Below are 26,669 nucleotides of genomic sequence, written 5' to 3'. Positions count from 1 at the left end.
TTGGTTCTGATGGCGCCTGTAGCCCCAAATCGTTAAGCGCGTCGCAACCGGGTCCTTGAGGAGTCCCGTTCTAGCCTTTTAGAAATGGAAGTCTAGGTGCTTCTGTGGGGGGCGGGGGTTTGGGGGGGCGGTTTTGTTTCTCGTTTGCACCCTGTGAGCTGGTTTTCTTTCACTGGCAGTTAACTCCGAATCCTGGGGAGAGGGGTGTGTTTTAAGCTGCCCTGGTGTGTGCCTTCCTCGGTGCTTGGGGAGTGACCCCAAACCAGAGGTCGGCGTTGGGGCCATGGTGTCTTTAACGCCCTGATGCCTCAGGTCGGGACTCTTTTTTTTTTTGTGGTACGCGGGCCTCTCACTGTTGTGGCCTCTCCCGTTGTGGAGCACAGGCTCCGGACGCGCAGGCTCAGCAGCCATGGCTCACGGGCCCAGCCGCTCCGCGGCATGTGGGATCTTCCCGGGACCGGGGCACGAACCGGCGTCCCCTGCATCGGCAGGCGGACTCTCAACCACCGCGCCACCAGGGAAGACCACCGTCTTTCTTTTTTTTTTTTTTTTTTTTTCAGTTGAAGTAATAGAAGACTTACAGTGTGCTAGTCTCTGCTGTACAGCAGAGTGACTCAGTTATATACACACATACGTCTTTTAAAATATTCTTTTCTATTATGGTTTATCCCAGGAGAAACCATAGAAGCTGTGCTGTTCTTCTTTTTTAATTTGACCTGTAGTTGATCTACAGTGTGTTCCCCGTCTTATTTTTTTGTGGGTCCCCCACTCCCCGAGTTCCAAAGCAGTTCCCTTGGAAACAAGGGGGGGTCGTCGGGGCTGCGGATGGAGACGTGGTGGGACAGGAAGCCTTCCCCCTTCTCTCTCTCTCCCGCAGTTGGACCACCATGGCCACCCTGCGGTCGTCGTCCTCCCAGTCCCATAGCTCCTCCTCCCCGAGCAGCGGGTCCTCCCCGCTGCGCAGAGCTGTGGGGACTGGGCCGAGGAGCATGTCTGCGTCTTCTAGTTCGTCTGTCGCTGTGCCCTGCGATGACAGGGACTCGGACCAGACATCGGAGGGGTGAGTGGGGTTGGTTGCGTTGTCCGCAGCTTTTCCCGTTTTCATTTAACAGACGGGTAAAGTGGCAACACGTGTGTGACTATGAAAAGCCAGGAGATGCTATACTGGTTCAGAACAGGCTGGGTTTCGGCTGCCCTACGTGTTGGAGGCGTCAAGAATAATCCATCCTGTTCTGAATCCATCATCCAACTTGTCTGAACCTTTCTTGAACACTTTTGTATGTTCATGGACAGCCTCCGGTGGGGGCCCACAGATGGGGGAAAGGGAAAAGAGTTCTTTATTTGGTGCCTGAAAACTAGTGTATACTTTTTAGGTGGTGTCCTGTAGTTCTTTTGTTTGGGGTTTTATAAACAGGTCCTTAGCTGTTGGCATTTATGAGCTTATTCTGGAAGATTGTATGAGTATGTCTTGGGTTTTAAAAAAATCTTTCCAGGAAAAAATTAATCAAGGTCTGATTTATCCCCTGGTAATTTTTTTATTGCAGTATAGTTGATATACAATATTTTATAAGTTTCAGGTGTACCACATAATGATTCACAATTTTTAAAGGTTATACTTCAGTTATAAGAGTATCCCATGGTAATTTTAATTGGTTTCTTCTGAATCATTTCTATTTGTCAGTGCAGCTGTTTGGCACCAGGTTATATCTATTTTGTAAACTTAACCCTAATCGACAAGACGTGAATTTGTTTTCAAGAGGTAAAATTTAACGCTAAGCGCGTATTAATCTCTGGTTTGTGTATTAGTAATACATGACTTACTGAGCCATTTTTCTCTACTCAGCAGTGATCCCCTCACTGCTTATGTGAATATCTTTTTTTTAATGTGAATATCTTTTGATTCTCTTATTCAGAGAGGATATTAAGAAAGGGTTGTCCTTTACCTACCTCAGTTCTTCATCTCCAATGCTTTATTCAAGTGAAAGTTTTCCCTTAAGACATTGTCCCTACTTCCTGGCAACAGTAAGCTCATCTCTTCTTAAAATCTGAAAGTATTTTTCTCATGGAGAGGGGTGTAAAGTTAGAGACAAAAAGAAACTATAATTCATTTACCCTTTTATATATAGGGACTAGGGTGTTGTATCTAAGCAGAACCACACTCCCTCACAGGGATAGTGAATCTTTGTCGGCTGGTGAAGGCAGTGACTTCGAAGACAACTTGAGACGAAATGTAAAGAAGAGAGCAGCAAAACGACCACTGAAAACATCCCCAGTGAGTCAGTTTTGTTCTGTTTTTGAACCTGGTCTGGGAAGCAGCAAAAGAAAACCTAGAAGAGGTCAGCTGATATGCTTGATGAAAAGACAAGGCTTAAAAAGTGTTAAGGGACAGAAGTAGGAAGAAGGCAGATTTTGAAGAGCAAAGAATAAGAGAAGAGGGTATTAGGGTATAGAGGAACAGGAATGGGGCTTAGGGACTTTTAAAAGGACAAGAGGCTAGAAATAATAACGTTTGCAATATAAAAATCAGTTATTTCTAATCTGAGTCAGTAACTCAAACTCTGCTGTGGAATTGGCAGCTTAAGCCTACCTGTGTGATGAGACCGAGCGTTAATGTCACTTTCACTTTTTAAAGATATTCGTGATCTCTTTATGCTTACTAGGTGGCAAAACGTCCAAAGAAGGGATCCCAAATGGTACGTGCTCATGGTCAGAAAGAGTCAGAGCCACCAGGCAGTGATCTCTTTGATGCTGTGAAAGCTGCCAAAAGTGACATGCAGGTAAAACAGAGTGTCTCGTCTCTGTTTCTTGATACCATCTTACCCCTTGCTGGGTGGAAAGATAAGTACAAGTGCTTACAAACTTGATTTAATGTAGACATTTTAGTGAACATAACCTGTATCAGGAAAGGCAGATAAGACCACAGAGTGAATCCTTGGAGGGATTGATGTAAGGGGAATCTTACATGAGAGGGAATGTTCCTTTCCTAATAGTATCACAGAATAGATTTTGCCTTGATTGATTGATGGAGGAGACAAGGAAAGGCATTGGATAATGTAGAGAAGAAGCTTGGATTTGGGTGGCAACTTGTTCACCCTTGTCACTTTTTAGCTCCACTTCGACAGTTATACCTAATTTTTTTCCCTCCCCACATATCTTTTTTCTCTTCTTACATTTCTTTTTCAATAATTTTATTGTAATTACCATCTAAAAACATGAAAGGCATATATGTGCTTAAAATTTTTTTTTCAGTGATCACCCAGGCCTCTAGCCCCAGCTCAAGAAATGAAACCTTAATGGTGCTGTAGAGACCCTTGTGTATCTTCCCTCCACCTTACTCCCCCAGTTCCCTCACCACCCAGAGATAACTACTAGAATGAATTTTCTGTTAACCATTCCCTTGTTTCTCATTATAATTTTATCACCAATGAATGTGTTTTCCTTAATTTAAGTGAATGAGTCGTTCTTTAGTTTTCTGTGACTTAAATTATTTCAGTTGTTTGAGGTTGACCCTTATTGATGTATAGTGTGGATTTTTATAGTTTTTAGAAAAACTAAAAATTTTCAAACATACGGAGTTTTTCTGTTTTTGTTACTGGTTTCTGTGTGTTGGAATTCTTTGGGGCCTGGGTTGAAGATGGGTTGTTAAGAGAGGAAACCTACGTTTGCTTCTGGTGGTTGAGTGAGGATGCTCCAGAGTCACTTTTTTTTTTTTTTTTGCGATACGCGGGCCTCTCACTGCTGTGGCCTCTCCCGTTGCGGAGCACAGGCTCCGGATGCGCAGGCTCAGCAGCCATGACTCACGGGCCCAGCCTCTCCGCAGCACGTGGGATCTTCCCGGGCTGGGGCACGAACCCGTGTCCCCTGCATCGGCAGGCAGATTCTCAACCACTGCGCCACCAGGGAAGCCCCCAGAGTCACTTTTAATTAAATTATCTGATTGAAGTTATTTTGACTGTAGAGGTAATGTGGATCTGGACTGCAAATCCAGATATGGGAACTGGCTTATGGTTTTGAATTCTCAAGGGACAATTCGTTTTTCCCTCTACCCCACACTAAGGTCATAACAAGCTAGTTTTCTTGCTGTCCCCATCTTACCTATAGGTTTATTTCTCATTCTTGCTTTCATGAGGGTGTGACTCTTTGCAGGAGCCTCCTTTTGGACTACTGTTTTTGGAAGCCCCTTAGGCTCTGTCTCCTATGCTCTACATTCCATGCAGCCATCTGGACAGAAAGTTGGTTTCCTAACTGTAGTTAAGAGACCCCTCAGAGCAAAAGTCACCTTGCTTATCTCTCAGAACTGCTACCTTCACTTCATTTTTGGCTTTTATGGAATTTTATCTTTCATTCTGGTTTAGCAATACATTTTAAAAGATGTCTTAATATTTTAATCAGAAGTTTAGATGCTTCAGTTAGAAAGCTTATACAGAATTTCTAGTCTGTCATGTTGCCAGAAATAGAAATCATCCACATTGTTTTCCTAGTCTTTGGTAGATGAGTGGCTGGATAGCTACAAGCAAGACCAGGATGCAGGATTCCTGGAGCTCATTAACTTTTTCATCCGATCATGTGGATGTAAAGGTGAGGAAACTCCTACCATTTTCTAATCCCCAGCCTTTGCTCCTATATTGTAAAACTTTTCCTCCTTTTAGATGTGTAGGATTAGGCATTTCCTAAATAAATGGAGAGGGAAAAGCATAAGAAAAATTTCACTTATTTAACTAGTGCCGACTACATTGTTGATTGGTAAGTAGGGAAGAGATCCAGTAAGGAAATGTATTGGTTTGGAGACAAGACCCTTTGGAGAAAAATAAATAATCATGCTATTGTGATGGTATGATGTTTACAAATTTGGAAATGGACCATCAGACTTTTACTCTTCCTTTCTCTAAATGAAATAATCTTTTATTTTCTTATTCCTTATTTCTCAGCCACTTCATTGCATATTTCTCCACTGAAGCTGTGGGGCCCCAGGTCCCCAGAGGCCATGACCTAACTTTAGTCTTATAAGTCAGCAGATTGTATTATAAGAATCTGGCATAGTTTTCTTTGTTTTTTGATTGTTTGGAATATTTTTTTAACCATAGTTTTCCACTATTTGATTCCCTTGGGTTTTCTAGAGAGGTTGCCTTATAGCAGGTACTCAGTTAGATGGCAGCAGATTTATGACTAGGATTCAGGTCTTCTGATTCCCCATCTAAGCTCTTTTCAGTATATTTCCTAGCTCATCTTCAAATGTATGTTAAATGGTCATGGTGTCCTGTTATTTACCTTCTAAGTACCTCATCTCCTCCATTTCTCAGGCACTGTGACCTCTGAGATGTTCAAGAAGATGTCCAACTCGGAGATCATCCAGCACCTAACAGAACAGTTTAATGAGGTGGAGGAAGACAGTCCAGGATCCTCTTGCCACTCTTTTTGCAAAATACAAGGCCCATTATCCTCCTCTTTCTGATTCTGGGAAATAGGATAGCTTTTAGAAAGAGGAGTTTAATCTCTTGGGAGCAAAAGGGACCTATACACGTTATCTGAATAGGCCTGTAGAGTTGAGAATGAGGTATAAGAGATACATTTTTACTATACTATTGGGTTTTGACATCCAGTCCCTGTGACTTCATAGACCTGGTAATAACTTTTCCATCCTTTTCATAACCTCTTTTATAGGACTCAGGAGACTATCCTCTGATAGCTCCAGGCCCATCCTGGAAGAAGTTCCAGGGCAGCTTCTGTGAATTTGTGAGGACGTTGGTCTATCGGTGCCAGTATAGCCTCCTCTATGATGGCTTCCCTATAGACAACCTCATCTCTCTGCTCACTGGCCTCTCAGACTCCCAAGTCCGTGCCTTCCGTCACACTAGCACCCTGGCTGGTAAGCAGTCACTTTTATTCTGTCAGTGTTCTCTTGGGGGTTGGTAGAACTTTCCTCTGTTCTCCAATCCTGGATCTTCTTTCCTACCTGCATTCTAGCTCTTTACTTCAGGGTCATGCTTCTTTCATCCCAAACCTCCATCCAGTTTCTCATTAGTGGAATTGTAAAAAGGAGTGGATTACAGTGATAGTTTCCAGCCTTAACGTGTTTCTTATAGCTCACCACTGGGAATATGCTAAGCATTAAAGGAAGCCCAAAAGAGTTAGGGAGAGAAAAAATCCACTCCAGAACAGTGAGTCTTAGGATTTTAGGGTCACCCTGCTCTAGCTTTTCTTTTTCACTGCCCTTTTTTTCCTTCTTTTTTGAACCTACCCTCCCTCTCTCTGACTTAATTAATGATCTCGTTATCTTATTTTTACTGACTCAAAGCCATGAAGCTGATGACCTCCTTGGTAAGAGTTGCCTTCCAACTGAGTCTGCACAAGGACAACAATCAACGTCAGTACGAGACTGAACGAAACAAGGGTCCAGGACAGAGAGCACCTGAGCGACTGGAGAGCCTGTTGGAGAAACACAAAGAGGTGAGAAGTGTTCCCTGCCTCTTCCCTCCTCTCCTGGCTTCCATCACAGCTGCTGCAGCCCACCTTATCAGTCCCCAAGCTTCTCTCTGCTAAGGCACAGTCCCCCAGGCAAGCTTTGAGATCGTGAATGATGGAGTCTGGCAATAGTTTAATAGACTCCTCCGGTCAGAGGTTATTGCATGCTCACTTTGTTTCTGGGATGTGGGCTCAATAGAGCATTTCTAGTTTAGAGTAAATTTTAGAGTTCTCTATAATTCCACTTTTGCTCAGTTTCCATTGTCTGCATTCATTATCACAGGTGTTTAAATGTTGTGCCTGCATCTTGTGCAGGGGGTTAAGCATTGACTTTCTTGTCAAGTGTGCAGTATGCAGGTTACCACAGGAGTACTGAAGGCCAACCACTGATGCAGGAGGCCAAGTTTTCAAGGAATGGATAGGACACAGGCCTTTCAATCTCTCCTGCGTTTAAATTCTGTTCCAGTTAGCTACTAGCTCCATGGCCTTATGTAATCTCTAAGCTTCAGTTTCCTTTCCTTTAAAAATGGAATAATTCTTTTTGTGAAGATTAAATGAGATGAATAAATTGCCTAGCTGGGCACATAGTAGGTACTTGCTTTGTTGCCTGTTAAACTTGAAGAAGACCACTGGAGGACATAAACCCCAACAAAATCTTTTACACTGATTAAACCTTCACACAGCTGTGTCTATCATGAGACTAACACCGACTTTCCCTTCATTCCCCCTAAGTATCTGAGACCTCCCCCACCATGAGGTTGGCAGGACTCATCATGTGTAACTATGCCAGTTGACTGTTTTCCAGCTCTCACCAAACATATCTTCCATGCTAAATCATTAGAGACAGATCTATACTTTCCTGATTCTCTTTTGCTATTTTCACTGTCAGTATCTCTTAAATCTTATGTGTACTGGGTCTGTGTCAAATCTTAAATTATATACACTAGGGTGACTCCTATTATTTGGACTTCTCTGGGCTCTTGCTTCATCAGTTATCGTTTTGCTTTCTGTCTTTAATCTCTCCCTCACCACTGTTTTCCTCTCTCCACTTATAAATGTATATAAGCCCTTGAATCTTCTTTCATTCTCCTCTATGAGCTACTCCATTTCTATCCTCCCTTTTAGTATTTCCTTACTTCCTTAATATCCAACTGAATCCTTTCACTACCTAGCTTCTATCCCCATTTTTTTTCTTTCAAGTTATTTTCAACAAACCAGTGACTTCTTTTTTTTGTGTGTGGTATGGGGGCCTCTCACTGTTGTGGCCTCTCCCGTTGCGGAGCACAGGCTCTGGACACGCAGGCTCAACGGCCATGGCTCACGGGCCCAGCCGCTCCGCGGCATTTGGGATCTTCCCAGACTGAGGCACGAACCTGTGTCCCCTGCATCGGCAGGCGGACTCTCAACCAGAGCGCCACCAGGGAAGCCCAAACCAGTGACTTCTTAATCCCTATAGCCAATGACTTTTTTTCAGTATCCTTTTCGATTTACATAGAATTTGGTACTGATGACACACTTTTCCTCCTTCCCTCCCTCTCTTTCCTTTTCCTTTAAGTATGAAAATTTTCAAACGTTCAGAAAAATAGATAACACTGGTAGAATGAACACCACATACAAATCTAGATTTAACTAGATTATTTAATTTAAATCTAGATTTAACTAGATTTAAATTTAGTTTTAACTAATATTTCACTATATTTGCTTCATCTATTTTTTTTTACTATTTTCTACTAAATTATGGGCATATTGGTATTTCAACCTAAAGACTTAAGTATGTCATCTAAAAAACATGTTACTACATAATCCTAATACCATTTTCATATCCAAAAATATTAACAATGATTCCCTAATATTTTTTAATCCCAATTCATATTTAAAATATTCCACTTGTCCCCAAAATACCTTTTATATCTGGTTAATTCCAACCAGGATTTAATTAAGGACTATGCATTACATTGGGTTGTTGTGTTTCTTAAGTCTCTTTTATACAGAACCTCTGCTCCCCCCCCCCGCATTTTCCCCCAATATATTGATTTATTGAAGAGTTGGGGCAGTTGTCTTAAAGAATGTTCCCTTGTAATTCTGCTTCTTTGTTATCTGTTATTCATCTAGTCTAGGGTTTCTCAACAATGACATTTAGGGAGCTGTCCTGGCATTACAGGATGTTTAGCAGCATCTCTGTCCTCTATCCACTAGATGGCAGTAGTACCTTCCCAGGTTATGACAACCAAAAATGTCTACAGACATTGCTGAATGTCCCCTGGGAGCTACCAGTTGAGAACCACTGATATAATCTCTTCCTTCTCTTTTTTTGTTGCGCTTCTTTTGTCAAACTGCATTTATTAAAATTTTTTTCCCGATTGTTGTTAGTCAAAAACATGTATAACTACCAGCTAGGGCCTCTGAATAGCCAAAGATAGTCAAAATAATGAGACACAGAAGGGATATTATTTTTTCCAAACACAAATCTCTGAGGCATTAGTTGACTATACAGCTTCTTCCAGAATTAGAAGGTTTAACCTTTTTCTATTCTGATAACTTACTGGCTACATTTTCTTTTTTGCTGCTTTTGACTGATTAGTTTAATTACTTTTGTTTGCAAACTCCACCCTTCTCATCAACTTTGTATTTTAGATGTATCTATTGACTGCCTGATTTCACCGGCCTGTCCACTGTCACAAGTGGATGAGTAGGTGATACTCTTTTCCAAGTTATCTAATCCATAGAAAGAGAAAGTTAGAGGCCTGTAACTTTCATACCTTACTATAGATGTATATTTCTCATGTGGGGGAAAAAATGATTTGGGGAGATAGAAGTATTATGAACGTGTGGGAAGTAAAGCCAAATGTCCTGAAAATTTAAAAAAAAAATTAGAAGGTTTAAAAGGGAACAAAGGATACCAGAGGTTCAGACTGTGTCCTCTTATTAATAGGAAGTAGGTGGATGTCATGCTTTTCTTATATTTTTGTGGCCTTATATTATTGGGGGACATGAGAGATTGACCTGTTACTCCCTGTCCTCCAGCTCAAAGAGCATCAAGAGGAGATTGAGGGAATGATGAATGCCCTCTTCAGGGGTGTCTTTGTACATCGGTACAGGTGAGTTACTGGGATCCTCTCAATGAAGTGGCTGGTCCTCAGTTATGGAGTCTGTAGAAGTGACAAGGTCTCCTCCTAACCCTGAGTTATCTGGTTAGTCCTACAGCTAGTGCAGCTGGGGCAACAAATGTTCCAAATTAGGTTTAGTTTATCCCCGCCTACAAAGGATCGTGTAAACTCTTCTGGGAGAGACAATAAGAGGGTAAGGCATTGCTGAGTATTCTTCTGCTCTAGCTTTGCCTGAGACCTCCCCTCCCCCATCTTTCTGGGGCTTGAGCCTTGAGAGGATAAGAGCAGAGAGCCAAAAGGCAGGACCTTTCTGAGGGTGTACAGCTCGGCAAGCCTTTTCCTAGCCCACTTCACTGTGCCTTACACTGTGCTAAAGGCAGGGGAGGTTTTTTTTCTGTTTTTTTGGGTTTTTTTGGTACGTGGGCCTCTCACTGTTGTGGCCTCTCCCGTTGCGGAGCACAGGCTCCGGACGCGCAGGCTTAGTGGCCATGGCTCATGGGCCCGGCATGTGGGACCTTCCCGGACTGGGGCACGAACCCATGTCCCCTGCATCGGCAGGCAGACTCTCAACCACTGCGCCACCAGGGAAGCCCGGCAGGGGAGTTTTATACTGGGTAAAGAACTTCTTCCTCAGTATTTGTGTCTCACTCTTACCTAGATTTCAACCTCTGCCTTTCAAGAACCCTTTAGCTGATGTAATCTTTTCTTGAAGTGGAAGCAAAACAGACAGGTGGATATATTGTACAACACAGGGAATATAGCTTATATTTTATAGTAACTATGAATATAACCTTTAAAAACTGTGAATCACTATGTTGTACCTGAAACTTATATTGTATATCAACTGTACCTCAATTAGACACACACGCACACACACACATGCAGTTTGGGCAACAGCTAAATTAAATTCCAAAATCGGTTTTTAAAAGGGGCATGGAGGATAAGTTCAACTATTTTATAGGTTGGTTACAGAAAGAAAGTGTTCACTTTTTAAAATATTCACATTGGGAGGAGGAAATGAAAGGCCTAGTACCTGGTGTTTAGTCAAGAAAATAGATTCTCCTGTGACAAAGAGATATCTGCTGGGATGGAAAGTGAGTTTGGAGAGAAGGTAATAAGGGTCAGTTTCTCTCTGTGCCTAGGGATGTCCTTCCTGAGATCCGTGCTATCTGCATTGAGGAGATTGGGTCTTGGATGCAAAGCTACAGTACCTCTTTCCTCACTGACAGCTATTTAAAATATATTGGCTGGACCCTGCATGATAAGGTGAGAGTTCAGTCAGTCCTCTTCCCTGCCCTAGGATGCTTCAGCTTTTCCTGGTACTGCCACTTAGGTGTTTCACTAGTGGTCAGTGATCAACTCATCAAGACACTGAACCTCGAAATTCCCCCAGTATTTGGGAGGGTAGGATAAGTTAGGAGAGAGAAAGATATATCTAGGAGATTAAATGCCTCAAAACCACAGTCGAGTGGAGAAGGACTTTCCCTATGGAAAGGCGAGAAAGTTGACAGGGTGGTAATGCAAGTGCTAGGGTGGTAGCCAAAAGATCCTTTTAATCACGATTGCTAAATTCTGCTGTGATCCTTTTGGATTTTAAGTGAGAAGACAGCTGTTCATTGTCTCTGAGACATCTCAGAGTCCTCGATACAGAGGACACCCAGGCCCAGAATGAGTAATCTGAGAGGGAGGTATGGAGGCCCAGTGAGGGTGAGTAGAGGAGGAGTCAGCCACATTTCCCTTCTCCTCAGTAGCATCGAGACGTCCGTCTGAAGTGCTTGAAGGCTCTAAAAGGGCTGTACGGCAACCGAGACTGGACTGCACGCCTGGAGCTCTTTACCAGCCGCTTTAAGGTAAAATCGGGACAGTGCTCCTGTGCTTGGCTCTGTCTGTGGTTCCCATTTCCCCACCTCATTTATCCATGTCTATTACTTTTATATATCCATAGATATCCCAGTGTCTGCTTCTACAGCCTGTCTTTAGGAATCCCTCAGATTCTAAGAAAGCGGTGTTTTGGGATGGATATAATGAGCTATTGAGCAATGTTCTCCTTTTTACAGGACCGGTTGGTTTCCATGGTCATGGACCGAGAGTATGACGTGGCAGTGGAGGCCGTCAGGTTACTAACACTTATCCTTAAGTGAGTCCTGGGAAGTGGAGAGGCAAGCATCTCAGACTTACCTTTCAGCATCAGACAGGCCCTTCCAGAGTCCTGTCCCTCCGCGGATCATAGGTTGACTCTTGTTTATGTACAGGTTGAAAGACAGAGGTCACTCCCGAGTTGCAGGATCTTCAGGGGGCAAATTTCCTATCTTCTCTAACTCTTCATATCCCTCTGTTTTCCACTCTTCCATTTGGAAGTTCTTTGTGAGTTAATCCTTGTTGGTTTTCCCTTTTTGTTTCTAGCCTTAGTTAGAGGCTAGAGGACGACATCCATATCCACCTGCTTGTTCTGCATTTCTCCTGGCAGGAACATGGAAGGGATGCTGACAGAGGCAGACTGTGAGAGCATCTACCCTGTTGTGTATGCCTCTAACAGAGCCCTGGCCTCTGCTGTGGGGGAGTTTCTGTACTGGAAGTGAGTGGGCCTCTTTTCGTTTGTTCCTTTAACACCATCATCTGTTGTTTTCTCTCCATCATGTGCTGGTGCTCTTTCTAAGGGCTCCCCATACCTATAAAGTCTCCCTTGGTGTCTCCTTCCCTTCTCAACACCTTGGGGCTTTCCTTAGCTCTGTGCCTCTTTTTTCTTTAATCCTCTCCTTGAACTGTTTCTTCCTTCCACGGTAACTGTTGCACTGCTTACTTTCTTCCGTGCTATGCCCTTTCCCTGTGTCCCCTCTACCAGGCTTTTCTGCCCTGAGTGTGAGACAAGAACGGTGGGTGAGAGAGAGCGACGCCGAAGTCCACGCTCCCAGAGGACTTTCTTCCACCTTCTGCTGTCCTTTTTTGTGGAGAGTGAGGTGACGTATGAAAAGGAGCTGTTGGGCTCTCAGGCGTAAGACCTTCAGGTAGAGAAGGATGGGAGGTGGCACTGCAGGAAGGAGAGAAATGGTTCATTAGTAGCCAATTTCTAGAGTTTTAACATGTGGCTTCAGTAACTTAACATCTGTCTTCTTCCACAGCTCCATTACCACGCTGCATACTTAGTAGACAGCCTGTGGGACTGTGCGGGGCCTCAGCTGAAGGACTGGGAGAGTCTGACAAGCCTGCTGCTGGAGAAGGACCAGAGTGTGTGCCACCTGGTAGCCAGGGGAGGGGACCTCTCATCTCCTAGTAGGAAACCAGGAGAGATTTCTCTCCTGACTTGTGAAAGGCATAGGTGTCATGGGCGGTGGGGCGGTGGGGTCCTTGGAGATGGAGGGTGGCCACCCTGTGATTCTGTTTTCCATCCTCCTGCCACCTCAGACCTGGGCGACGTACAGGAGAGCACACTGACAGAAATCCTTGTGTCCAGTGTCCGGCAAGCTTCCGAGGGTCACCCGCCTGTGGGGCGGGTCACGGGGAGGAAGGTATGGCAAGAGGGGCAGGGTAGGTTGCTTAGCAATATTAAATCCGGGCAGATATTGTCTGTCCTAATCCTCAAGTCTTAGGTTCAGGTGCTCCTTCCTCTGCCCCTCAAAGAATTCCATTTCCAGAGAAAGAAATTGAAGGGAGCTGCTGAGTTTTCCTTCCTGGGAAGATAAAATTGTTGGGCAGAAGAATACATGAACACACACTTTTACCCCCACCCCCAAATGATTGTAATTCCAGGGCTTAACACCCAAAGAACGTAAGATCCAAGCCGACGACAAGGTGAAGCTGACTGAGCACCTCATCCCCCTGCTCCCCCAGCTCCTGGCCAAGGTAGAGGGTCCCCACTGCTCAGCCTCTGGGAATGAGCGGGTGGAAGGAACTGGCCTCCAGATTAGCAGTGTAGCAGGTAATAAGTAGGCTTCTCTCTCAATCACCACAGTTCTCAGCTGATGCAGAGAAGGTTGCTCCCCTGCTGCAGCTTCTCAGCTACTTTGACCTCAACATCTACTGCACCAGGCGCTTGGAGAAAGTGAGGAGGGAGGAGGACACGTTCCCTATACTTTGCTACTTTCATCCTAGGGCCAAAGGTTCTACTGCCAGTATCCGGTTTTTCTCAAGAACCTGGATTCTAGAAAAACCAATAAGCCCTCCCTTTCTGAGGCATCTTATCCTTGAAGTTTAAAGCTTTCGACCCTGTTTCTTTCCTCCCCACCTCTAGACCCTCCCGGAGGAGTTGTCCTCCCTGCCCCCCCACAGCACGGTCTTCTCCCACCGTTTTCTCTCTCAGCACCTGGAGCTGCTCCTGCAGCAGCTCCAAGAGGTGGTGGTGAAGCACGCAGAACCAGCGGTGCTTGAGGCTGGTGCTCATGCCCTCTATCTGCTCTGTAATCCGGAGTTCACGTTCTTCAGCCGGGTGGACTTTGCCCGCAGCCAACTTGTGGATCTGCTGACTGACCGCTTCCAGCAGGAGCTTGAAGAGCTGCTGCAGGTTGGAAGTGGGGCTGCGTGATGGGACACCCCAGACTTGTGTGGGAGAGGCCCCAAGATGGGGGTGTGGATCTGTGAGTTCTTGGGAAAATCCCACTGTGGACCTTCTTTCTTCCTCAGTCTTCCTTCCTAGATGAGGATGAGGTGTACAGTCTGGCAGCCACCCTGAAGCGCCTCTCTGCCCTCTACAAGTGAGCAGCTCCCCTCCTGCTCCTTCTGTTTCTACCACTGTCTGTGGGGTTGATTCCTCTCATTCTCTTCCAGTGTAACGTTTTTCTCTCCCCGCCCCCCAAAGTGCCCATGACCTAACTCGCTGGGAGCTCTATGAGCCCTGCTACCGACTCCTCCGGAAGGCTGTGGACACAGGAGAGGTTCCTCACCAGGCAAGTAGACAAGTTGGAGACATGGAGGCAGGAGAGGAGTTTTACGGGCCGTGTCCTAGGTGGCCACCACATACGCAGTTCGAGTCCCAGGGCTGTGGAGCAGATGAGAGAGAGAGATCTTGATCATGTGTGTCGTTCCTTCCATCCCAATCTTGGAAGGTGACTGTACTTTCCAGCACCTGAAAACAGCCATTCTCTCTGGTTTCTGGGGAGTCAAGGATAATATTGAGGGGGTCTAGGAGACTTTAAATAAATTAGGGAGAGGTGGCATTCCTACTCAGGATAGAATCCTCTGAAGACTTCCAGAATCAGTTTTTTTCTACTGGAAAAGGAATTGGGTCTCTCCTAATCTCATTTTCTCTCTTCTGTCTGCTTTTTTCTTTTTTCCCTCCTTTGTGTGTATCTGCCTGTCTGTCTCTCTCTCCCCACCTGCCCCTTACTCCTGACCCTCATTTTGTCACATTTGGTTGTTACAGGTGATCTTACCAGCCTTGACTCTTGTCTATTTTTCCATTCTCTGGACACTAACCCTCGTTTCTGGATCAGGTGCTTCCCAGGTGAATATGGGTCTGAGTAGGGGGAACGGGAATGGAGGAGTCCGTGTCTTCCTTCATTTCTCCCTGCTGAAGCCATTGTCTCCACAGAAGCAGCTGTTGAATTTAAAGGGCAGGATGGTGGCCTTCTGTGAACTCTGCCAGAACTGCCTCTCAGATGTGGATCCTGAGATTCAGGAGCAGGTGAGCATTTTCTCAAGTGAGTGTATATCAGGATGTGAGTCACCCCCCCGACCCCGACCCTGTGGTCTGAGGAAACCCCGTTCTGAGGGGAAATTGGCAATGTAATTTCTGTCTTGGTCAATATTCTGTCCTTTTTAAGCATTCTTTTTTTCCCTGACAGGCTTTTGTATTGTTAAGTGATCTGCTGCTCATCTTTGGCCCTCAGATGATTGTCGGGGGACGAGAGTTCCTTAGGCCCCTTGTCTTTATTCCTGAAGCCACTCTCCAGTCTGAGCTGGCCAGCTTCCTCATGGACCACGTCTTCATCCAGCCTGGAGGATTGGGCAGTGGTACAGGGGCTGTATACCTGGGGCTCAGGCATATAGGGCAGGAAGTCTGAATCTGTGATTCTGATGTTTCCCATTCTGCACTTGATGTGAACCAGGTCATTCCCAGGAGGATCATTTACAGATAGAGCAGCTGCACCAGCGGCGCCGCCTCCTGGCTGGGTTCTGCAAGCTGTTGCTTTATGGGGTGCTGGAGATGGACGCAGCCTCGGATGTTTTCAAACACTACAACAAGGTACAGCAGGGCGCCAAGCTGAGTACGGCCATGGCTGCAGACGCTGTAGCACTACAGAAAGGAGGGTTGGAGAGATGATGGTATCAGGCTTAAAAGGAGGAGCAGGGGGGAAGGCCAATAGTTTAGAATAAAGGGACAAAGAAAAGAGACTTTAGTAGTAAATAGTGGAGAAAAAACTGTTAGGAGGAAGAAATTCATTGGAGGGAAAGTATCTTACTCTTCTTGTCCAGATTTTTTTTGTGTGTGAATCTAGTCTATGGAATGGGGTAATGTAAGAAAGGGAAATAAGAATGGAAGAGGGTTCAGTCCTCACAAGATACCTAGATATATACCTCATTTCCTTAATCCAGAATTGTGTTGATTTCTCTTTATTGAGTACGTACTATCCCAGGCACTAAGGACACCTCAGTGAACAAAATAGTCAACGGTTCCTTCTTCCTGGAGCTTCTGTTCTAGTGGGGAGAGACAAATAGCAAAGGCTTCGGTGCTGGATGACACTGGGCTCTGGCAGGCTTAATATCCTCCTTCTCCAAGAAATGGGCTCAGGGCAGAGTTTCTTCCCTTATTTGCCTAAACTGATTTCTTTGGGGCTTTGTACCTGTTGGTTAGAAGTGTGGTCTAGTATGAGTTGTTTTATGCTTAGGTTCACATTTCCCTACCTAAGGCTGTTTCGGAAAGAGATACGGTTAGGGCTGTGAAGAAAGAAACAAAACAAATAGTTTTTTCCTGTGGTCCAACAGTATCTTCTCCACTTCTTTTCCATCAGTTCTACAATGACTATGGTGACATTATCAAGGAAACGTTAACTAGAGCAAGGCAGATTGACCGAAGTCACTGTTCCCGAATCCTGCTGCTGAGCCTCAAGCAGGTATGCCCTTCTGCCTACAGTGCCTCAGACCTGACGTGCCCTCCTTGCGGCCCACCCACAGCCGTCTAGAACATGAGATCCTTCAGAGCAGGAAGTTTCTGATTTACTTTGGCTTTTATTCCACATGACAGTCACCTTCACAGTTAACGGAGCCATAAAAAGTATTTTTTTTAACTGTGGGCAGTTTCCACCCCAACCCCATAGAAACTCCACGTCAGTTAGGACATGGGAGCACCAACAATAAAGTGATAGGGAATTCCTAATTCTTTTTCTAGTCTGTTCTCTCTCAACCCCTTCAGTTACTACAGACATTTTTATTGTTACAGAGCAGGGTGAAGCCTCTCTCTGTTGCAAGGGGGTCAGGAATAGGGTCAGTGTCCTAGGAGGAAAGAAAGAGTAAAAATAGCAGATGGTGTCCCAAGCCCTTTCGGATTTCTGGGCAGAGAAGGGAATGCTATACTTCCTTGTTTCTCCCTTTCCCAAATGTGCCATGTCTCCTGGACACAGTTATACACAGAACTGCTGCAGGAACAGGGGCCCCAGGGCCTGAATGAGCTTCCAGCCTTCATCGAGATGAGGGACCTGGCCAGGAGGTTTGCCTTGAGCTTTGGACCCCAGCAGCTACAGAACCGTGACCTTGTGGTCATGCTACACAAGTAAGGAAGTATTGGTTGGAAAGCAAGGTACTTGAATCTTCCTAAGAGGGCTGAGCCAGAGGCTGGGTACAGGGAGGGCTGGGAGTGAGGCCTCAGAGGGGGAGGGTAAGCATGTCGAGGAGTCGCAGTAGAGTTGGTGAGCGGGTATCCTTTGGAGACAGGCTGGGTCCAGGGGAAGAAGCACTTGGACAGGATGCCTCAGCCCTGGGAGGGAAGTGGGAAGGGACTATCTTCCTAAAATGATTTTGCTCAACCAAGGGAAGGCATCAGGTTCTCCTTGTCTGAGCTTCCTCCAGCTGGCTCCTCCAGTCAGCCCCCAAATCTGGCATTCCTGGAGCTCCTTTCAGAGTTCTCCCCCCGACTCTTCCATCAGGACAAGCAGCTGCTGTAAGTTAGGGCGTGGGTGGATAAAGATGGGAGTTAGAGAAGAAGGGTGTGGCGAGGGCCTGTGACCACTTCACCCTCTCCATCCCACCCCTTTCTTAGACTGTCCTACCTGGAAAAGTGTCTGCAACGTGTCTCCCAGGCACCTGGCCGTCCCTGGGGTCCAGTCACCACCTACTGCCAGTCCCTCAGCCCTGTAGAGAGTACAGCAGAGGCCAACCCTCAGGGCTACCCCCGCTCCAAGAAGAGGCGCATTGAAGGTAAAGTGCTGTGAATGCAGGTATCAGGGTGCTCAGTGCTACTTCCTTGATCGCCACTACCTAGATACGCAGCATATTGGCTTTTGCCTCCTTCAAACTCTTGCGTCTGGTTAAATAATTATTTCATTAATCACCTACTATCATTAATGGTACTCATTTTCTTCAAGGTTCATCTAGCCAACTAAAAACAGCGAACTTCTGTGAAAAATTAAATAGAAACTAATCATAAAACCAGAGATTGAACTCGGAAATCTGTACATTTAGGATGCCTCTCTGTGACATCTTGTTATTTTCCAATTTTTAAAGATTTTTATATAATCTTCGTGATTTTTTAATCTTCAGATCACTACCTGTCTTATAATTTACCTGTTGTTTTCTTTAAACTGATTTTCTTTTTTTTTTTAAATATAGTCTCATCTTAAGTGGTAATATCCTAGAAATCACAAGTTTGAGGTGTGTGTTTGTGCTTTTTAGGGTACATTTTATTTTTATTGAAAAAAATTTTTTTGTGGTATGCAGGCCTCTCACTGTTGTGGCCTCTCCCACTGCGGAGCACAGGCTCCGGATGCGCAGGCTCAGCGGCCATGGCTCATGCGCCTAGCCGCTCCGCGGCATGTGGGATCTTCCTGGACCGGGCCACGAACCCGTAGGCGGACTCTAAACCACTGTGCCACCAGGGAAGCCCTAGGGTACATTTTAAAATGTTAGTAGTCATTCGCCATTCTCCCCATTCCCCCAGCCTAGGCAGCATAACTAATCTACTTCCTGTCTCTGGGTTTGCCTATTCTTAGACATTTTGTATAAATGGAATCATATGGTATGTGGCCTTGTGTGTCTTTTACTAAGCATCGTTTTCAAGGTTCATCCATGCTTAGCATTTATCAGTATCTCATAACTTTTCATGACCAAATAACATTCCATTGAGTGGATATGCCATATTTTATTTATCCATTCATCAGTTAATTGACATTTAGGTTGTTTCCACTTTCTGTTAGGCATATGGTGCTGTGAACATTCATGTGTAGGTTTTTGTGTGGATGTAGGTTTTCACTTCTCTTGAGATATATCTAAGAACTGAAATTGCTGGATCATATGGTAACTCTATGTGTAACTTTATGAGGAACTACCAAATTGTTTTCCAAAGTGCCTACATCATTTTACAATCCCAACAGCAATGTACAAGGGCCCCAGTTTCTCTACATTCATGCAAACACTTGTTATTGTCTTTTTTATTTTATCCATCTCCTAGTGGCTGTGGATTGGTATCTCATTCATTGTAGTTTAAATTTGCATTTCTCTAAGGACTAATGCTGTTGAGCATATTTTCACATGCTTATTGGCTATTTGTATATCTTCTTCAGAGAAATGTCTGTTCAAATCCTTTGCTCATTTAAAAATTGGGTTGTCCTTTTCTTGTTGAGTTCTTTACATATTCTAGACAAAAGTCTCTTATCAGATGTATGGTACAGAAAAATTTTCTTCCATTCTGTGGGTTGTCTTAATTTTCTTGATGGTGTCCTTTGAAATACAGAAGTTCTTAATTTTGGTGAAATTCAACTTATCTTTTTTTTGTTGCTTGTGCTTTTGATGTCTTAAGAAGCTATTGCCTAAAGTCACAAAGATTTATTCCTGTGTTTTCTTCTAAGAGTTTTCTAGTTACAGCTAATACATTTAGGTCTGTGACCCATTTTTTTTTTTTTTTTTTTTTTTTTTTTTGCGGTACGCGGGCCTTTCACTGTTGTGGCCTCTCCCATTGTGGAGCACAGGCTCCGGACGCGCAGCCTCAGTGGCCATGGCTCATGGGCCTAGCCGCTCTGCGGCATGTGGGATCTTCCCGGACCGGGGCACGAACCCGTGTCCCCTGCATCGGCAGGTGGACTCTCAACCACTGCGCCACCAGGGAAACCCTGTGATCCATTTTGAGTTAATTTTTGTGTGTGTTGTGAGGTAGGGTATGAATTCCTTTTACTGTCTTTTGTATACCACCTAAGGACATACTATATGCGAGATACTGTGTTAGGTGTTTTAGAGGCCATGAAGGATTCTCAAGCAGCTTACCATCTAATAGAAAAGAAAGAAAATACATTTATAGAAAATCTGAGTTATGAAGTCACCAGTAAGTAATAAATTCCCAGGGATTTGACAGAGGAATGCTATAGAATTAAGGGAAGGAAGGTATCATTTTAAGTTTAGTTGATCTATGAAGGCTTTATCAAGAAGATGGGATTTAAGCCGGATCTTGAAAAATGGGTAAGATTTATATAAGTTGAACAGAGGAGTGAGTATCATGGGCTAGCATAAGAGCACAAGCAGAACATAGAAAGGTAAGATTTTGCCAAAGCACATAGATGTATAGATTGGTTTGCCTAAAACAGAGTTTGTAAAGGTAGGAGAAAACTGAAAAGATCGGTTCCATTGTTCATTCAGCAGACACTTACTGAGCACCTTGTGCTCAGTTGTGCTGAGAATACTGCAGTGAACTGGGGATGGGGAAATACTGGTGAGGTGGGGATTGCAGTCTTACAAAGAGTGATTGGGGAAGGCCTTGGAGAGAACATGAATGCAGGGGAGAAAACTGAAGGAAGTGAAAGAGGGGGTGCCTTGTGTATATCAGAATAGCAGACTAGAGGGTGCAGCCGGTCCAGAGGCCATGGTGGGAATGTCTCTGGCACATTCAAGGAACAGCAGAGAAGGCCGGTATTGCTGAATGGAGACTGTGTAGGATATGAGACCAAAGAGGTTGTAGGAGTCCAGCGCATATGAGCCAGAATAAAGACTCCAGCTTTTACTCACAGTGAGATGGGTAAACATTGGAGGATTTGAGCACAGGATTGACAGGATTTGCCTTAAATTTTAAGGGGTTCCTTCTGGCTGCTGTGTTGAGAACCGACCGAAGGAGAGGCAGGGGTTGAAGCCAAGGAGCTGGTGAGGAGGCTGCTGTGGGGGCCCAGACAGGAGATGAGAGTGTGTGAGCCAGGGGAGCAGCAGATATGGTGAGAAGCGGCCAGATTCTGGACATACTTCCAAGATATCACTAATAGGACCTCATAATAAGAAAGAATGTAAGATGTAAGAAACAAAGGAGTTGAGGATGACTCCAAGGATTTTGGCCTAATAATTGGAAGGATGGAGTTGATAGCACCTGAGATGGGGAAGGCTGTGAGTGAGAAATGAGACCAGGGCTTTGGTATGAGCCATGTTACTACAGGTGGAGATGTTGGACAGACAGGAATTCGGAGGAGGGGGGCAGGCAGACTTGAGATAGATGTGGGAGTTGGTACTTAAAGTCATGAACCTGAATGGCTAAGGAAGCCAGTGAAGATGGAGATAGGGAGAGGTCCCAGGGCTAAATCTGTGGACATTACACCAGTGATAATAGGTTGGAGAGATTAGGAGTCACGTGGGGGCCCAAGGTTTATTCTCTGGGAACACAGCTCACGGACGTGGCTCTTCCCTGTTTCGGTAGCCCTCTGCTTAAACCAGAAGCAGCTCACTCTCCGGTTGCCGGCTTCAGTGTACAAACAAGGCTGTGGGGAGGGAGGATAATGGGGGTATGAACGTTTACAGTTGACAAATACTAATATGGATTTGACTTATATTTTAAAAATAGCATTATCTAGGTTTTCTAAGACATTTTGGGTTTTTTTCTCCTCCTCTGCCTTCCTAGAGCTCTGCAGGAGAGAGTCCTTAATATTTTGAGCCCCAGGTCTTCCATTTACCCTTCATATTAGAACTGTGCTGACATTGCTGTTATCTCATTTTTTCTGGCTTCTAAAAAATCCAGTCTCCCGTTTTTCTGTTTGTCCTTAACCCTCATGTTTCCTCCCTCATTTCAGGCCATTCTAAGCTTTTTCTCACTACAGAAATCTTGAATGAATAGGATTTCAGATGTCTTCATTGATTAACTGAGACCTCTCAATCTTAGGGACTCCAACCCTCTCACATTCGTGTTTGTATGTTACTGTTTATCTGTGGAATGTATGTCTCTTTCCTTCTTGTTTTCTAAGCTGTGTAATGAGCTTTTCTTGGACAAGTCCTTGGTACAATTCTGTAAACCCTACTTTTTATAGTACATAGGGCTGTACTCGTTTTTAGTCGTGTCATAATGAGACCATCTAGATTTTCCATTCTCTTCTTTTATAACTTTTCCTTACCAAATTCTGAGCAGGTCTTGAAAAACTAAAAGTGTCTGTGGTGGTACCTGGTTTACAGTTAACATGTGCCTCTGCTGCTTTGCAGGCCCCTCCAGGCGGCATAGAGAGGACATCTCTGCATCACAGGAGGAAAGCCTACAGCTGAACAGTATCCCACCCACACCCACCCTCACCTCAACGGCTGTGAAAAGTAGGCAGCCCCTGGGGGGATTGGAAGAGATGGAAGAAGGCGGCGGCTCAGAATTGGCATTTACCCAAGGGTGCGGCCCCAGGAGAGCCTGGCTGTGATGTCCCAGTTTGGTGTCTCGTCATTTCTGTTGCGTTGTTCCCTCCCACAGCAGCCCCTCATTCTCGGGTTCTTCTCCGGTCCTTTCCCCTTTCTTTAGCTTTACATTTTCTCTTTTTCCCTCCACTCTGAGCTTTTTACTGGCTTTCATGCTGGCCACTTTACCTCCTCTTTTTACCTTTGTTTTTAACCCTTGTCACTGATCCACCTTCATTCCCAACAGCCAGCCCCTTTTAGGTGCCCAGAGGTTAAGGTCCTCGAGTCCACAGCATTTCCAGACTCCACTCAACTCTTTGGGTCCTGGTCTGGGCAGCCGGCTGACCCGGTGAGCTTTTCTCATCATCTTCTGTCTTCACTTCAGATGTCACCCATTGTGAGGGAATTCTTTCCTTCTCATTGCTTCTATGCTGGTGCTTTGTGGACTTGTTTTAACCACAGAACACTTCCTTCCAGTGTAACATGGAACCCTAGTATGTAAAACAGATATAAGTAGAGCTGCTTTGATTGAAGCTGGAGTGGGACTCTGGAGCCCTGGTCTGCTTACTGCCCACCCTGTTCCCCTGGGGTGCCTCTGAGAAACTCTCAGGGGTCCTTGAAAACCTCTACTCTTTGCCACTGTTTCCAGGCTCAGCCTGATGGAAGAGGATGAAGAAGAATTAGAAATTCAGAATGACTCAAGTGAAGAGTGGCAAGGTACAGGCAAGGTGAGTGGATCCAACAGTCCCTTCTCCCTCTAGAACTGGAAGCAGATGTGAGGGAGAGAAACTATTGTGATTCTCCTCTGTCCTGATGATGCCTTGTCCTTGGAAGCTGCCCAAGATGTTTTGAAAGAATCATAGAGTAAAGGAGGAAGGGTTTGTAAGTTGCTGTTGACTTTGCTTGGACTTTAAGGAAATAGGGGGGGAAAATTTTAAATACCATTGGACTGGAATAGCACTGCCACACTCTCAATCCCCTTATAGGTATTTTGCCTCTTAATCTACTAAGAATTAAAGGGAGTCCTAGAGCTAGACAGAGATGGAAGGTCACCCAGTCTCCAACCTTGCAGCCCGTTCAGCAAGTCTCTTCATAACACACGCACACAGGCACAGCCGACCTTCCTTCCTCTCTCCTTAGATGGCTGCCCCAGTCCCTCTTCCTCCAGTCACTCCATTTTCTACCCTTGCCTGCCTGCTTCCTCAGGAGGATATGCTGCCAGTTCAGTAGGAAAAGCATGCAATTCGAGTGAGGAGATCTAAAAGTCTTCCCGTTTTACCACTTTATCAAGTTAGCTCCTTAACCCCTCTCAATCCCCTCATCTTTAAAATGGACCTTTTACACAAAATACGAAGTGAAGGCGCCTTATAAACAGAAAAGGATTGTGTGTCTGCTGCTGTTCTGCTCCCTTCTCTTCTCTTTGAAGGTGGAGAAAGGACACAGTAGAAGAGGGGAGTGGAGGTCTTGTGCTCAAAGGGAAAACCAGATAACATGTTCAACCCAGAGACTAGACAGCAAGGCCTCTATTAGTCTTTCCTAAAGTCCCCTCAGGAAAAACCCCATTCTCTCGTTCCAAAGCTGAACAAATTTAAGGGTCTCAGTTGGCAGGCCAGGAGAGGAAGCACTTCTCTGATGACTCTGCCGCTGCTGCCCACTCTGACTTTGCTCCTCTTCCCTCCCTGGCTGCTTCAGGGACCTACCCCAGCCTTCAAGCTTGTCACAAGAGACTGGAAAGGGACCTTTTGTTGTTGTTTGCAGGTGATGGGAGTGGGGAAGCACCTTTCTGATTTTTGATCCCATTCTCTCTAGCAGTCTTCCCCCAGTGAGCACGGGCTGGACCTCTTAGATTTTACAGAGCTGAACACTGAGGTGAGCGTCCCCAAAACAGACTGGAAGGCAGGTTAAGAGGAGTTGTGCATCCTTGGGAGATGCTGGCAGGTAGCACATGTGCCTGTCAAGTAGGTGGAAAGAAAGGCCACAGCCCCTGGCCTGCTGTCTCAGCTGCCTTGGGGCTTTAGGGGTATCCTGGGGGAGGGGTGGTACAGGAAGAGAATGAGAGTTGTCCTCTGGAGGACCTTGCAGTCATCTCTTTGCCCTTTGGTCTGTTGTTAGGTCTCTGTATCTTACTTTCATCTTTCTCATTGTAGGATTTCTGACATGACCCTATGTCCCTCCCCATCTCCACTCCCCACCTCTACGACATGACCACTTGGAAAAGGCCAATGGGAAACGGAGCAAAAGGAATCATCACTTCCCCTTCCCCTTCCCCAGGGGAAGGAGAGGTGGGCTGTGCCTTTCTAACCTGACCTTTCTCTGACTGACCTTTCTCTGATGCTGCTAGGATAGAGCAGTCATAAGCCCCCTGTCCTTCCTGGTGCACCATGGCTCTGTCCCTCTGTTTGAGCAGAGTGCCTATTTTCTGCTGGTTCGAGGGGTGGGAGCTTCACCTCAGTATTGCAGAGGGGCACTGCCTGTGTTGAATGGAAGGAGCCCATTAGTTTTTCTGTATTTTGGGAATGTCTTTCCTAGCCTCTTTTGTGCCTTGCTGATTTAACTCAATAAACATGTTTGAGTCAATTACAGGTTGTGGCTTGAGCGATTGTTAAACTGATGGAGGTCAGGTTCTTTCCTGGAGTCTTACGCAGCTCTGCCTAGCCGTGTGGTCCCATGTACCAGGTGCATTGCACCCCTGCACACGCACACACGCACACACACACACACACACACACCACTAGGTGCTTTGTACGCTGGCTTTTAGGGATGTATTGCTTAGTAAGTGGGAGACTGGCTGCCTTTGAGTAGTTTATCTAGTGGAGACAGTTTAGGCTGAAGAGGGAAGGTAAGAGTAGCATCCTGATGGGCTGAAGGGTGGACCTACCCGTCTCACCTCCACTGAGGCCAGGCCAGTCCACATATCTTGGCAGCCTTCACTCAAAGGTTCTTTCCAGGGATAATTTCATGCCCTCATCCCAGAGACACCTGTCATAGTTTGAACTTCTATAGAATTTCAGTATCTGAGAGTTGGGAAGAAACTTAGAAGTTATTCTGAATGACCAGCCCCAAATCCTCAACACCATTGTCTCCTTCATCCTTTCCTTCCCTAGCTAGTTCCTCACCAAGTCCTGGCAGGTTATTCTCCAGAATGTCTCTGATCTCTCTCTTCTCTCAGTGCTTGCTATCATCTCTCACCCAGACTGCCACAAAATAGCCTCTGGATGCTGGACTCCTTAAAATTCTGACTTGTTCTTGTTCTGCTTCCTGGAACAGCAGAGCGCCTCTGTTCTCTCCTTTCCCTCTGACAAGCAATCAAATACATGAAAACACTGTCGTCTCTTTCTGCTTTCACTGTTTCCTTCTGTGGTTTAAGGAACTCTTCAGCCTCTCCTTTTAAAATAGGACTTCGAGTTCTTCCCTGTCCTGGGCATCTGCTGTAATTTCAAGTTCTCACTGTGTGGTGTCCCAGGCTGGACACAGTCATCCAGCTAGTCTAGGGGTTTCTGCAGGAGGATCCATGATTTCCTGTGATTAGGTCACTCAGCCAAACAAGCTCATTTCTTCTTCCTTCCCCCTCCCTCCCTGCCAAATAAAAGCTAGAAGTTGGGTTTGTGAGCCTCATTTTAGAAAGGCAGCCTACCAGTGCCCTGGGGATCTTTAGCCTGTATTCAGTGGAACAGTTCCAGAGAGCGGAGCTTTTCTGTGGGATCTGGGAGCAGAGTGGGAAAACTAAGGTAGAGATATAGAGGTAGAGGTCACTAGGGATCCAGGAGGGGGAAGAGGAGTCCCAAGTTATTAAATGCCTGCCAAGCTGGTACTTCACAAGAGCAAAAGGGAAAGTTGGAAGCTCTGTAAATGTGGAGATGTTTATGCAGCTGACAGACCAGTGTGGTAGATAGAGCCCCAACCTTAGAATCTGTGCAAGTTTTATAACGTGTTCCCCAAATTCTTTGCCACTCTTAATACATTGAGAGTTTGGGTCTAAGTCCTTTCCCCTTGAATATGGGCTCTGTGAGTGCTAGATTAACAGAATATGGTGGAGTGTAGCTGGGCCAGTTTCCAAGCCCAGACCTTGAAGAAACTGGTAGCTTCCACGTCCTGTTTCTTGAGATGTTTACTCTTGGCACCCAAGCACCATGCTGTGAGAAAGCCCAAGCAGCCACATGGAAAGGCCACATGTAGGTGTCCCTCCAGGAGACCTAGCTGAGGTCCCAGCCTGTGTTGAGCATCAGCCACAAGACGTGGTTCAGATGTGAATCAGATGATCCCAACACCCAGCTTTTGAGTCTTCCAGCTGAGGTCCCAGGCATCAGAGAGCAGAGACAAGCCATCTTTCCTGTACCT

At 45.4% G+C, this 26,669-nt stretch overlaps 1 protein-coding gene across 2 annotated transcripts; it reads left to right on the top strand.

Annotated features, from left to right (window-relative positions):
- Positions 1-768: 768 nt before the first annotated feature.
- STAG3 (stromal antigen 3) lies at positions 769-24,873 on the top strand. Of its 2 annotated transcripts, XM_029220326.1 has the most exons (33): positions 769-1,060; positions 2,170-2,272; positions 2,661-2,777; positions 4,482-4,578; positions 5,301-5,377; positions 5,662-5,866; positions 6,296-6,447; positions 9,487-9,560; positions 10,712-10,835; positions 11,321-11,419; positions 11,627-11,706; positions 12,037-12,144; positions 12,412-12,526; positions 12,689-12,794; positions 12,972-13,075; positions 13,317-13,409; positions 13,519-13,608; positions 13,867-14,067; positions 14,187-14,257; positions 14,362-14,449; positions 14,926-15,006; positions 15,094-15,186; positions 15,347-15,515; positions 15,611-15,747; positions 16,514-16,615; positions 17,123-17,271; positions 17,530-17,658; positions 17,758-17,915; positions 22,155-22,329; positions 22,579-22,680; positions 22,981-23,059; positions 24,144-24,200; positions 24,479-24,873. In XM_029220326.1, exons 1-33 carry the CDS (start codon positions 888-890, stop codon positions 24,485-24,487), a joined length of 3,717 nt encoding a protein of 1,238 aa, XP_029076159.1. In that variant the 5' UTR covers positions 769-887; the 3' UTR covers positions 24,488-24,873. The 2 variants fall into 2 exon arrangements, with proteins under 2 accessions (XP_029076159.1, XP_029076158.1); XM_029220325.1 differs by lacking the exon at positions 24,479-24,873 and having other exon boundaries at positions 24,141-24,236.
- Positions 24,874-26,669: the final 1,796 nt, after the last annotated feature.

Source organism: Monodon monoceros, unplaced genomic scaffold (genome assembly GCF_005190385.1).
Source record: "Monodon monoceros isolate NGI ecotype Baffin Bay Population unplaced genomic scaffold, NGI_Narwhal_1 Super_Scaffold_13, whole genome shotgun sequence".
In the NCBI taxonomy this organism is placed as follows: domain Eukaryota; kingdom Metazoa; phylum Chordata; class Mammalia; order Artiodactyla; family Monodontidae; genus Monodon; species Monodon monoceros.
The sequence above is the reverse complement of the archived record's forward strand: the minus strand, read 5'-3'. Positions and strand labels throughout refer to the sequence as shown.